General features: G+C 40.3%; 2 protein-coding genes across 3 annotated transcripts; both read left to right on the top strand.

Moving 5' to 3' along the window:
- Nucleotides 1–947: 947 nt before the first annotated feature.
- LOC133726319 (cyclic nucleotide-gated ion channel 2) lies at nt 948–4,614 on the top strand. Its single transcript, XM_062153847.1, has 8 exons — nt 948–1,104; nt 1,339–1,981; nt 2,508–2,723; nt 2,809–3,125; nt 3,223–3,334; nt 3,411–3,647; nt 3,725–3,811; nt 3,904–4,614. The coding sequence occupies exons 1-8, from the start codon at nt 1,079–1,081 to the stop codon at nt 4,396–4,398; spliced, it is 2,133 nt and encodes a 710-aa protein (XP_062009831.1). The 5' UTR covers nt 948–1,078; the 3' UTR covers nt 4,399–4,614.
- Nucleotides 4,615–8,501: 3,887 nt separating this feature from the next.
- On the top strand, nt 8,502–11,588 carry LOC133745787 (phosphatidylinositol 3,4,5-trisphosphate 3-phosphatase and protein-tyrosine-phosphatase PTEN1-like). 2 transcript variants are annotated; one of them, XM_062173918.1, is made up of 8 exons: nt 8,502–8,720; nt 8,818–9,158; nt 9,263–9,439; nt 10,014–10,127; nt 10,293–10,481; nt 10,610–10,846; nt 10,940–11,041; nt 11,140–11,588. In XM_062173918.1, exons 1-8 carry the CDS (start codon nt 8,705–8,707, stop codon nt 11,278–11,280), a joined length of 1,317 nt encoding a protein of 438 aa, XP_062029902.1. In that variant the 5' UTR covers nt 8,502–8,704; the 3' UTR covers nt 11,281–11,588. The 2 variants fall into 2 exon arrangements, with proteins under 2 accessions (XP_062029902.1, XP_062029911.1); XM_062173927.1 differs by having other exon boundaries at nt 8,841–9,158.
- Nucleotides 11,589–13,078: the final 1,490 nt, after the last annotated feature.

Below are 13,078 nucleotides of genomic sequence, written 5' to 3' on the forward strand. Positions count from 1 at the left end.
TGACGATGCCTCTGACAATCAAATCAAAAATCGCTGAATGAAATTATAACTTTCAGTATATATTTCTGGGCCATTCCCCAATTGAATGATGCACAAGAGGTATCACGACTGTCAACTACTAAAGCCAAATTCAAATGATTAAATTCTGATCGACATATTCTGGAATACCATATGCGTAGAACACTATATACCCTTTCCATGCCTGATTGCATGATCAATCTTTTTATGAAAGATTAAAAATTGAAAGGATGATGAAATTGAATAATCACTTAATTCTGTACAATGACAATTAAATTGACCCAAAAAATTCAGTACATAGTAGAAATGAGTCCTGTTGTTTGAGGAGCATTTGGGTTTGTGTGTCTGCAACGGATGATATATTTAATTTTACTAGGATATATACCCTCGTGGACCTCATTCCGTATACTGACTGAATGAGTGCGTTACTAACTCGCTTATATAACTGTGGATTGCTTCCTCATCCCAATAAAAATAAATTAATAATCCGAGTTCTGCTAGGGTTCTGTAAAACACTAAAACAGCATATAAGATTCTGGCATTGATTACACACTCTTACATGCACTTACACAACATCATTCTGACTAATAGTTTCAACGTTGAGAACTTATGAGACATGCATGCTGTGATTTCATCTAATCGTGAAAGTGGAATATTTTTTACTGTAATTTTGTTATCGGTGTGAGAATCTGAAGTCTGGTAAGATGAGGCAGGGTGGTCCTATACTACTATGAAAAAGATATCGGCGGTGACATGGAGCGGTCAGTCGTGGACCCCAGACTTGCTGGGGAAAAAGGCCAGCTTAGCCACCCCACCACCACGACGACGACCACGTTCCCTTGCTTCCGTATATGTTCAATAAACTCTTCCTCTCTTCATGTGCTAGCTGACACACTCGCCAATTACCCTAATGACAAATTGAACCACCCCTTCCCCCCACCCCTACTATAATTATCATCTTCCTCCTCTCCCTCCTTTCATTTCTTCCTCCGTCTCCTTCCTTCTTATTATATACTAAGTTCCTATATATGGTTAACCTCTCTTCCTTCTCACCATCACCATGTCCTCCAACTTCTCCCTCCCAAGGTTTCATGTCCTCTACTCATTTATCGTATCTCTTTTAATTAAAATTCGAGGACGGGCTTTCCGAAGTGCTGGTCTCTTCTTCTGTAGACGCTTCCGGTGAATTGACCAGCACCGAGGAGTAGTTAAGCTAAGCTAACTGAATCCTCTTAATTAAATTTTGAAACTAACAATATTTTACGTGCATGATTATATCTGCTCTAACTGTGTTACACATATATATATATATATATTCAGGTGGACGGTATTCCACCGCCGGCAGAACTCACAGAGCGGCGGCGGTCCCAGCGACAGCGACAACTTTGTGGAAGACAACCCAATCTCACTCTCGACCTCGGTGGTCGAGTGCTACGCGTGCACTCAGGTCGGAGTTCCGGTCTTCCACTCGACCAGCTGCGACGGCGCCCACCAGCCCCAATGGGAGGCCTCGGCGGGGTCTTCCCTAGTCCCTATCCAATCCCGGAGCGACCTCAAGAAGGGTCTCCGCCGCAACCGCCTCCCGGTGGGCCCCTTCGGCGAGGTCCTCGACCCGCGCACCAAGCGCGTGCAGAGGTGGAACCGCGCCTTCCTCCTGGCGCGTGGGATGGCCCTCGCCATCGACCCGCTCTTCTTCTACGCCCTCTCCATCGGGCGCGGTGGGACTCCCTGCCTCTACATGGACGGCGGCCTTGCGGCAATCGTCACGGTGCTCCGCACGTGCGTGGACGCCGTCCACCTTTGCCACCTGTGGCTTCAGTTCCGCCTGGCGTACGTTTCTAGGGAGTCGCTGGTGGTCGGCTGCGGGAAGCTCGTGTGGGACGCCCGTGCGATAGCGTCGCACTATGTTCGGTCCCTCAAGGGCTTCTGGTTCGACGCCTTCGTTATTCTTCCGGTTCCTCAGGTGAGTCAGAGAATAGTACCTGTCGAGTCAGTCAGAGTATGGCTGCCTTTGATTTTTTTTGAAAGTTCGAAATTACACTTATTCCCCCTCTGTAACTATTTTACTATTTAACTTTATAGTTTACCACTTGCCCAAGCAATCATATACGTATGAATGAATTTTTTTTGTTTTTGGGACATAAAGGAGAAAGAACAAAATTTCTGCACCTATTTATAGTAGGTGTATTCACGTGATGAATAGAATGTGAAGTGAAATATAGGCACAGCTGTTAATTTGGGACCAGATGGATTTGTAATTCTCTTTGGGTTAAAGCGTGGTCATAAATGTTTGTTTCTTGATGATTAATGTAGGAATATTCAACAGTGAAAAGTGGTGTCTCTAATTCAATGTCTTTGAAAGACTTACGTTTCGTGCATCTAGTTACATTTTACAGGCAGATTATTGAGTTGTTTCGCGCTTGTTAGCTATCGATTTGCATTCTGTAGGTATTTGCTGAAAATTGAACTCTGTTTCTGTGTAATTGCAGGCTGTGTTCTGGCTTGTTCTTCCAAAATTGATCAGGGAAGAGAAGATTAAAGTGATAATGACAATTCTTCTAGTAATATTTTTATTCCAATTCCTCCCAAAAGTCTACCATAGCATCTGCTTGATGAGAAGAATGGCAAAGGTCACAGGGTACATTTTCGGCACCATTTGGTGGGGTTTTGCCCTCAACCTCATCGCCTACTTCATTGCCTCACATGTAACTCCTCTACCTCATAATTGTTCTACCTATACAACACAAATTGTACGCTTTGTATGACTTGAATGGTGATCATGTTTTACAGGTTGCTGGGGGATGCTGGTATGTACTTGCTATACAGCGAGTGGCTTCCTGCCTAAAGCAACAGTGTGAATTGGGTGGGAATTGCAATCTCTCTTTGTCATGCTCACAGGAAGTTTGTTACCAATCTCTGATACCGGATTCCATGGAAGCAACTCCATGTGGTAACAATGTGACAAATGTGTTGAGAAAGCCTTCCTGCTTGGATGTTAATGGAACATTCAACTACGGCATCTATCAGTGGGCTCTTCCTGTCATATCTAGCAACTCGCTGGCTATAAAGATCCTTTATCCTATATTTTGGGGCTTAATGACTCTCAGGTATCTTGTATGACAAACCATATTCATTGGATAACTTTGCTTCAACTAGTTAAAGAGTTAATCTAATTGAGACCCTTTTACTCTGGAACAATTACAGCACCTTTGGCAATGATCTTGAACCAACAAGTCACTGGCTAGAAGTGATTTTCAGTATATGCATTGTGCTCAGTGGATTACTGCTCTTCACTTTGCTTATTGGGAACATTCAGGTGAGTATTTGTTTGGATGCGAAGTATGTTGAGGCTAACTCTGGCTATCAGGACTTATCATTGCTTGTGAATTAAGGTATTTCTGCACGCGGTTATGGCAAAGAAGAGGAAAATGCAGCTGAGGTGCAGAGACATGGAATGGTGGATGAGAAGAAGGCAGTTGCCATCTGCTTTGCGACGAAGAGTCAGGCATTATGAACGCCATAGATGGGCGACAATGGGGGGAGAAGATGAGATGGATTTGATCAAAGACTTGCCTGAAGGTCTTCGAAGAGAAATCAAACGCCACTTATGCATAGACCTCATAAAGAAGGTAATACCAAATAGCATATGAGATATTCATAATTGTATATCTGGATCATTCACAACATGTCCTATTGAATTTTGTAGGTACCTCTGTTCCACAACTTGGATGATCTGATTCTTGACAACATATGTGATCGCGTTAGGCCTCTGGTCTTTTCTAGAGATGAAAAGGTACTGAATTCATCTGTGCAAGGATTTTGTCAATACCGTTTTGATGACATTAGAAAAACAAATTCAATGACAATATGATCTAAATTGAACAGATAATTAGAGAAGGAGACCCTGTGCCAAAGATGCTATTCATTGTGCGTGGACGCATAAAGCGTAGCCAAGGCCTAAGTAAAGGCATGGTGGGAACCAATGTGCTTGAACCCGGTGGGTTTCTAGGCGATGAGCTGCTCTCCTGGTGCCTACGCCGGCCCTTCATAGACCGCCTTCCCGCCTCATCCGCCACATTTTCTTGCATTGAATCAACAGAAGCGTTCGGCCTCAATGCAAGCGACCTCAGATACATTACAGACCACTTCCGGTACAAATTTGCAAATGAGAGGCTTAAGAGAACTGCAAGATACTACTCTTCCAATTGGCGAACATGGGCTGCTGTAAATATACAATTCGCTTGGCGCCGCTACAGGCTGAGGACTAGAGGTCCTGTGATTCCTGTAGTGACCCCCGAACAAAATGGAGGCGCTGATCGTAAGCTCTTGCAGTATGCTGCATTGTTCATGTCACTTAGGCCGCATGATCATCTTGAGTAAATATATAAAAGCACTATTACTCTTGTATTGATGCTTCTTATTTCGCATTTTAGTCCCACTCCATTGTTAGTCAATAAAGTCTTGTTCGTTTAGGACTGTAAAATTATTTGGGCCGCATTTTCAGAGCATGTTGTAGAGTTCTGAAAATTTGGTCTATTACTCATGATCATGTAAAATTCAATTGTTTTCTATTAAGATAGCATATTCCTCTAAGAATCCATTTTTCGCTGCAATAAAGTAGCTTTATAATAAACTTTAATTTCTTTCAAATAATTCATTAAACACGTTATCTTCGATTACAAGCAACTAACCCAACATTAAACAAACACACTCGAATAATAATTCCAAAACCGTTGTCAAATGTTGAAATATGATGATCTACAACTATCAATCCATAATTCGACACTGGATGTTTGCGTGTACAACTTGAAGCTAGCGACACTACTATTAAATGGTCTTGTAATATACGGGCGTCTTTTCCGAAGTCAGTTCGGACATAACAAGGTTGGTTTTGTTTCTGCGACGTTGTGTCATTTAGCCTAATAACATGTAAGCAATGATGTCAAATTCGTTTCTTTCTGTTGTAGCCTTGTAGGCAAAAACAGACAACAGTAGCATGTGGATAAACAATAAACGACACGGTAAGAGTACACCGTTAACTCCAGTGTAAGTCTTTGTCACTAGTCACTACTCGCTTCAATTTCGGCAAATATTTTTCCTTTTTCTTTTTTCTTGGATAAATTGGGGATTAATCCCAGATAAAAGAAGAAAATCTACTCCGCGGCCTCACTAGGCCATCAATGTCATCAATCAAAGCATGATTGACAAAGACATGCAGGGTTCGTATGCAATCTGCAAAACTCCAAGATCTTGCTCAATATAAACTTCGCTTAGCCAAAATATCTGTAACCATTTTCCTTTCACGATGAGTATTAATTGCATGTGCTTGATAGAACAAGAATCAAAGTAGCTCATTTGCAGTTGACTAACACATTAATTAAGTCCCTAATGGATGCAGATCCACATCATTGCTTTGAACAAGATTCATGAGAGTGTAAGACTCGGATTCCACCTCCAGAATTTTAATTTGCACATATCAACAGCAATTTGAAGACCCCAGGCCTCAGCTTGCAGACTTCACCATGGCCAAGATTGTTAGGACCACTTCTGTTAATCCCCTCTTAATCCTACTTTATTTACAATTGCAGTAGACTTAGAACAGCCCTTAATGTTGTGGTCCTGAGAGACACATGGCTGCTTCTCCTTTTGTGTGGACTTGGTCCAAGTCCTATATTTTATAAGCTACAGCCCCAGTTGAGGGGGAATGATTATGATGAATCTTTAGCTTTTCTTTCTTTTTCTTTCTGTTACGAGTTTGAACCCATTAAAGATTCTGCATAAACCCTCGAGTCCTTATTGACACCAAAAACCCTCACTGTTTCTTATCTTATTACAACACCAGACCCAATTAATCCCTCCCATTCCTGAAATTCTCAACATCTAATTTGTTTACCCTGCAGTAGCCTTGATCCACCACAGAATCTCCACTCTAGTAATAGTATCACCAGAAGACTTTAGAGCTTAGATTAGTTTTATTTCATTCTAGGAATACATTCCATCATGCATGTTTACACACCTTAACTATTCCCAACCTATATAATCCAAAGCAAATTAACTCAAAAATTCAGGTTGGGCAAGTGCCTAATATCGCCCCTCCTTGAATCCGTCTCTGGCTGCCACGAATTTACTTACTTTCAAAATAATTTTTACTTACCCCAATATATATCGGTCAATAAATCAACTAATGCTCATATATCAAGCATTGCCCTTTGTCGTTTTTTTTTGTTTTTTATTATGATCGGGTCTTTTTTTTTTTTGAGAATTATTATGATCGGGTCTAAGAAAAGGATAAGAGGAGAAAAGTGCAATCCAGACCATAATGAAACATTCCTAGGGTTTCATTAGGAAAGGCGAAACCTAAGACAAAAAAAAAAAAAAGAATCAACCGTTCAAGTATTCAAAATTGCACACTAAAAATGATAGAAATTATCGGGAGATAGATTTTGTTAAATTTTCCCAGCCCGTCACAATGAGAATCAATGTACAAAGATGTAAAATAATTTTGGATGCATCTATATTAGTTAATAATTCTCGTAGGCACGAGTAGATTCTGCAGTTTCAACTATATAGCTCAACTGTGCATAAAAAGTGTGATTGGCCTGAAGCATATATATTATATATGACTACTTCTGTTGAAAGAAGTGATAATTGAATGACAATGGCTTCATGAAAATCAATAGCGACTAGCTGATGATGCATGAAATGTATGGGTTGACATGGCAGCGCAACCTAACATGGATGAAATAAGATACAGCCTGGGCATCCAATTCTATCTAGACTTCTACATCAATTTTCAAGTCAAGAAGTTGTTTATTACATAAGTTTTTGAAGCTATGATGAATGAAAAGAAAATAAAAATAAAACATGAGCAATACAAAATAAGTAATTACTCCTTAAACCTTATCACACTACTCATCGCAGTGCATCCAATAACTCAGAGATAAAATTCATTCTATCCCAAGTTTACGTAATTACGTCAACCATAGGAACACAATCTTGATTTCAAATCTAGAATGCTCGTCCACATTATGATCAGTATGCATGCATGCATTGTTTTTGAAACCTAATCAAGAATGAAGGCACATTATCAAAGAAGAGGTTCCAATTGTTGCCAATATCTTCGGAGTTGGTGGCCTATCGCCTCATACACATACTAGCAGTGCTAGTATTGTTAATTAAGTTGATTATCAATCATGGGAAATTATAAAGATACATTGCTGTCACTTTTCCACTAACTCGAAGCGACAAATTGGTCCTATTTTGTTGGGGTTCGATATACGGATCGAAAAGTTCTCTCAAAATATTAGTCTTCCATCTATTGAGATCATTCACTATATATATGGATGCATGTTGGGCGTAGCTAGGGCTAATCCCACATGTGAGGAAAATGGACAGAAATGGGTTGTAAAATATGCACCATGATCGAGTAGCTTCGAGTGTATTTTACAAAACGTTTTATTAGGCTTCTACTAGTAGTATTCTCGAACCCAACTAACCACAACACCAGCCAAGCACAGCCTATAAGAACTTCAGTTAATTTCAATTAGGCCAGGACAATCCCCCAACCCCCAGGTTCCCGCCAATCCCAACGATCTGGATTGGATCTCATGGATCCGATCTGGGACGGGCTTTGTTTGGTTGGGACAGTGCTTACCCATGGAGCGACTGGGATGGCGGTAGGTTCATGGCGGTCCGGCAATTGCAGAGGGGCGGCGTAGTGAGGGGTCTGGCGGCAGTGGGCGTGGGCGTGGTGGGGTTGGGCCAGGTTTGGCTGGCGGCCCGTGTTCTTCCTCTGTCCTGGGTCGAGGTCTGGGCCTGGGCTCTCTGTTTGGGCCTGGCCTGGGCTAGTTGGTTATTTTATGTTTTTAGTCTTATTTTCATTAGTTGTTTAGGTATGTCTCGCTATTGGCGTGTAATAAGTCCCTACATGAATCTTGTAGGGTTAGTCGGGCTAAATGCCTGTGTGTGCACTCTAAGTGCCTTGTCTGACGTAGTGAGGCGACGATCCTTGGTTAAATGGTCGCAGCCTCCTAGTGGCAGAATGAAACTAAGTGTCGTCGGATTTATTTTCCGGCGGCAACATAGTAGGAAAGCTGTGATTTTGGCATTTATGCTTCGCTGTAATCGAGTTATCTTTCCGTTATGTCACCGCTTTGTCAAAGCAAATAGAGTAGCCAATAATTAGAGTTTTCTGATATTATTTTAGGACGTGCTCTAGATGCTTATTGTAATCAGGGGTTTAGGCTCAATGTCCCCCCCCCCCTTGTATTCGGCAGTTTCATTAATCAAGGCTGGAGGGTAGCCGCACCAAGCCCTCATTTCAACAAAATTATGTTTCACAAAGCACACCTTATTTAAGTTCTCGGCCAAATTTCCTCTGATTATTATTTTTTATCTTGACACAACAATTTTCCTCCAAATTTGGGAGCCTAGAAACCCAAATTTAGCACTGATTTCTCAATCGCAATCAGGTTTCTATGCCCCTCTCTCCTTTCCCAACTAACGGTAATGGAGGTCATCACCTTCTACACCTCCTGGCCACCCTGACCCAAAACATTGTTTCTTTCTCCCAGCTAATTCTAGGGTTTCTCCCCCCAAATTTTGAATTGGGGGTTTCATTCTATTTTGCCCTAGAATTTGCTTCCAAATCCAATCCCTTTCACCCAAATCATCAAAATCTCAATTGATGTTCAGCTCTGCAGGTATACATTACATACACCATCCTTCTAGAAACCCCGGGTTCAAAATAAGTGTTATGCAGTTCAGATTATAGATTTTTGTTGTTAATTGAATCTTCAGAGTTCTTCATGATCTTTGATCAGGCACCATTGTACCATCCTCAATCAAAAATGGGAATGAAGTTAACAAAGGAAGAAGCCATGCCGGCGCCAGGAAAACTTGAAAGCCTAACCTTACAACACCAGCTGATTAATTGCCTAAGTAATAGCTTTTACATCCGTAACTTGGTGTCCAAGCAACGGAGGCGAATGCTTGTTGCTGGCTATGATCTTGACATGTCTTACATCACCGACCGCATATTGGCAATGTCGTTCCCCGCGGAGCGAATGCGTGCAATGTATCGAAATCCTCTCTGGCAGGTTAAGTCTGTGCTTGATATGAGGCATCCAGAACATTACAAGGTATTGGTCCGTAAATTAATTACATTAATGACCTTTTGATGATTTGTTCTTGTGATTTTTATTCGTAGAGTGCTGTTTATGAATGGGATGGTTTGTTTTTCCAGATCTATAACCTCTGCATTGAACAACATTATGATCCATCGCATTTCTATGGCCGAGTGGAGAGGTATCCTTTTGACGATAACCATGTTCCACCTCTTGAAATGGTCAAGCTTTTCTGCGAAAGCGTGCAATCATGGATCAAGAGTGACCCAGAAAACATAGCTGTTATACACTGCATGGTAAGCATACTGTCAAAAAAAAAAAAAAAAAAAAAACCTGAAATGTTTTACAACGTACCTCAATCTGGATGTGGTCTCTCTCTCTCTCTCTCTCTATATATATATATATATATATATATATATCTTTTTAGTCAAGTTGCAATATTCTGAAGTTTCCACAATTTGGGTAGTAATGTGTGACAATCAATTAATTATCAAAAGTAACTTATATGAGTATATGACCTATCTAGCTAATTCCATTGTCCAATTCAATAATCACAGCATACTAAAAAAAAAAAAAAAAGTTCAAAAGGAGCTTCCCCTTGTTTTATGCACCAAACAACTGTTCGAGTTTGGTAATCGATTGCTTGCTTCTGGATGAATAACAAGAAACACTCTCCTGCTCTTGATAAATGAATAGATATATGTTTGGTCAACTCGAGTACCAATTATCCGGTAAAAGCCATCTTTTTCTCAACAATATCTTTGTCGTTTGTTCCAATAGCATTAATTTGTTAGATAAACTATTAACTACCAGTAATAATGTACTTACAATCATACAATGTTTGTGTTCTTCACTATGATTTGGCCGTAGGCAGGCAAAGGTCGAACAGGCTTAATGGTATGCGCGTATCTAGTCTACTGTGGGATGTCAGGAGAAGAAGCACTTCAACTCTATGCTCATAGACGGACCACCAATAATGAAGGAGTAAGTCACATTAGGTATAATACAAATTAGAGTCACATTCTCGTTCTGAGAAACAAACCATTTTCACTTATCATTATTTAGTGATAAAGTTAGAGTCTCTACGTATACAATCAGTTGCTTAATTTCAGTATTTCTTAACAACCGCATTGCCATGCCTATAAACAGGTCTCAATACCAAGCCAACGTCGTTACGTAGGGTACTGGGAAAATTGTCTCTCTTTCCCTTCGGATGTCGATGATGAACCTCCTGAAGTCAACTTACCTCAAATGTGTAGCAGAGAATTGCGAAGAATCCGATTCTATGACACTCTTAACATTGATAAGATCTTCTTTGTGGTCTCTGAGTTGCAAGAGGTATACTGTTTTATATATTCTGAATAGCTAGCATAGGAATCTAGCTGTGGCCACGCCAAAAAATTCTTAGCCATCTTAAGTATTCCGTTCAATCTACTTAAGAGAAAATTTCCTACCCATGTCAATAGATTCCGGGTCAGATTTATCGTCCATCAATAGAAGTTTCCAGGAGTTCTTGCAAACAAATCAAGAAAGGGTATTCGAGAACAAGCAGTCCGCGCTATTATATTTCTTTCATTGAAGGTGATGAAGAAGAGAAGAAATCAGATTCAGATGAACCTCGTGTTGTTGTTCAAATGGATACAGAAAGTTCCATACTATACCAGAAGGCCTGTCTTGAATATTACTTTGATAAGCCTGTAAAGGTAAGTTGATAATGGTTACTGAGTAGAGAAACTTGTCTCAATGATGTTCTGAAATGTCTGTTTCTAAGTCCGTTTATCGCATTGCTTGGAAAGGTAACCGGAGATGTGCGTGTCATATTCTATCAAAAAATGAATGGTGGGCGTCTCTTCTACGCTTGCTTCAACACCGCTTTCATTAAGAACAGCTTGCTACAGGTATTCTCTTCTTTCCTGAAAACACCAGGAAACATGAAGATTCATAAAATGTACATAAAAAAGTTACAGGTTGTTGATTTATGATTGCTTAATTACAGCTCACTGTTCGGGATTTGGATAAAATTGGGAAGAAAGGAAGATCAATATGTGGCCCTAACTTCTGCTTGGAGTTGCTATTTGGTCCTGCCAATGCGAAACACTCACCCTCAACTCCACATGACAATCATGATGTGCTATGAAGTCTTAGCATGGATGTGTTCAAGGAGATTAGTCTACTGGTGGTTTTATATATGACTCGTTAAAAATTTCACCTCTGTAATTTTCTCAAGAATTGATCCAGTTAACTTGATAAAAAGCTAAAACCCTGCAGTGTCACTGCTTAAGCCCATATATATATATAATGCAAACCAACTCATTGTCCCTGCTTTCGTGCCATTTTATTTTTCGTTGGCAGAAAGTAGTAGGAATAACAAGAAGTTTTGTATCATAGTACTCGGAGAGTAATTTGAAGATGTAGTTCATTTTTGGTTTTCTTCTTTCCTTTTTATTCCCAGTGGTGAAATCTGCATTACAATTACTTGTATTCCTACAATGTTCCCATTACATTTATCCAGAGCTTAGAGCTTAGAATGTAAGGACTTGCTGCACAGTCAATAAGATCAAACCTCGATCCTAAATTTCTTGAATTACTTTGATTGAGCCTAAATAAGAATACGAAGAAATCATCCAATATCATAACAAAGTCAAGTGTAACAGCCAAACGCATAGTAAACATGTGTAATAGACTTTTGACAGTTTTATAACCCTCAAATCTAGATGAATGCATTAATCAAGACAAAAAATTATGGATCTACATGATCCATTACAGAATTATAACTTGAGCTTCAGTTTTCACGTCCTTGAGTTTTTCTTGGACAACCCTGCGCTTTCCTTTCAGAGATAAATTTCGGTGTGTTTGTGTCAATTTCTCTCCACTGCGTAGATATATAGATTTTGCAGGTATGAATGACTTTGGAATTACCATTATCTCGAGTTTAGTCGTATTTTGTAGAATGCAAATGGCAAACTATCTCGTATGAATGACTTTGGAATCCCTGGATTCAAACTCTTTTTAAATGATCCATGGAATCCCTACATCGTTTGCCTCCGAGGAACTAATTAATATCGCCTAATCCCTCATTCATTAAAAAAAAAAAAAAAAAAATTCTTTATCTCTCGTTGGTTCGCTGAGTACTTTGGTCTGTTACCTACAACATCATTGAGTTATAATATTATCGGCAGATGTATAACAGCAACCAGGTCTGTAATTTTAATTTCATTTGCAAAAAAGGTCGTTATACATAGGAATTGGGCGAAAGAAGAAGTCTCTGTCTTCATCTTCCTACCTAAGGATACACATACTCTAAGTGACACGAATTAAAAGTACCGGCCACCATGATGAATATCCATGTCATTAGAAACATCAAAAGCCATGTGAAACACGAAGTCTTGGAGGTCTTTGAGTATATATCATGCCCGTGCAGTGGCGCGTGACCAGTGCTTGCTAAGCTCCTTTCAACAGCCTCCTCTGTAGAGTCAAGTAGTTTTTCAGTGTTTCACTGTTTTGCACGGAGTGGCTCATCATGAGACTAGTCTCTTTGAGTTGCCTTGCCAATCCAACCATTTCATCAGTCAAATCCTCCTGAAGTCTTCTATGCTTTTCAATGTGCACTTGGGCTGCGGCGTCAAGCTTGACAGGCGACGACGAATCTGCACCAAGAGTCTCGATCACGAGTTCCATCTTGGATATTTGAGTTGGGCACAAATGTCCTCCTTAGACCAGGAGAAAGGGGACCCTGATTGTCTCCTGTTTCAGAAGACTTTGCTTTGACCAAAATTCTTGCAAGGGACTCGTGGTGTTCTTGCAAATTAGGCAACGGAGCAGCTAATTTCGAAGCATGGCTTCGATCTTGTCTGAATAGTCACCCAAAACAGCCTTGGAAACCCTTGGTAAGCCTTCCGATGTTCTCTCTTCAGCTAGTTGTTCTACCTGTTCTC

The sequence above is a fragment of the Rosa rugosa genome, chromosome 1 (genome assembly GCF_958449725.1).
Source record: "Rosa rugosa chromosome 1, drRosRugo1.1, whole genome shotgun sequence".
NCBI lineage: Eukaryota > Viridiplantae > Streptophyta > Magnoliopsida > Rosales > Rosaceae > Rosa > Rosa rugosa.

Excerpts from the sequence above, each read along its gene's own strand:
- LOC133726319 (XM_062153847.1), top strand. The coding sequence starts at position 1,079 with ATGTCCTCCAACTTCTCCCTCCCAAG. Across the intron at positions 1,105-1,338 it reads TCCAACTTCTCCCTCCCAAG|GTGGACGGTATTCCACCGCC; the intron begins GTTTCATGTCCT and ends ATATATATTCAG. Across the intron at positions 2,724-2,808 it reads CCTACTTCATTGCCTCACAT|GTTGCTGGGGGATGCTGGTA; the intron begins GTAACTCCTCTA and ends CATGTTTTACAG.
- LOC133745787 (XM_062173918.1), top strand. Across the intron at positions 9,440-10,013 it reads TAGCTGTTATACACTGCATG|GCAGGCAAAGGTCGAACAGG; the intron begins GTAAGCATACTG and ends ATTTGGCCGTAG. Across the intron at positions 10,847-10,939 it reads ACTTTGATAAGCCTGTAAAG|GTAACCGGAGATGTGCGTGT; the intron begins GTAAGTTGATAA and ends TTGCTTGGAAAG.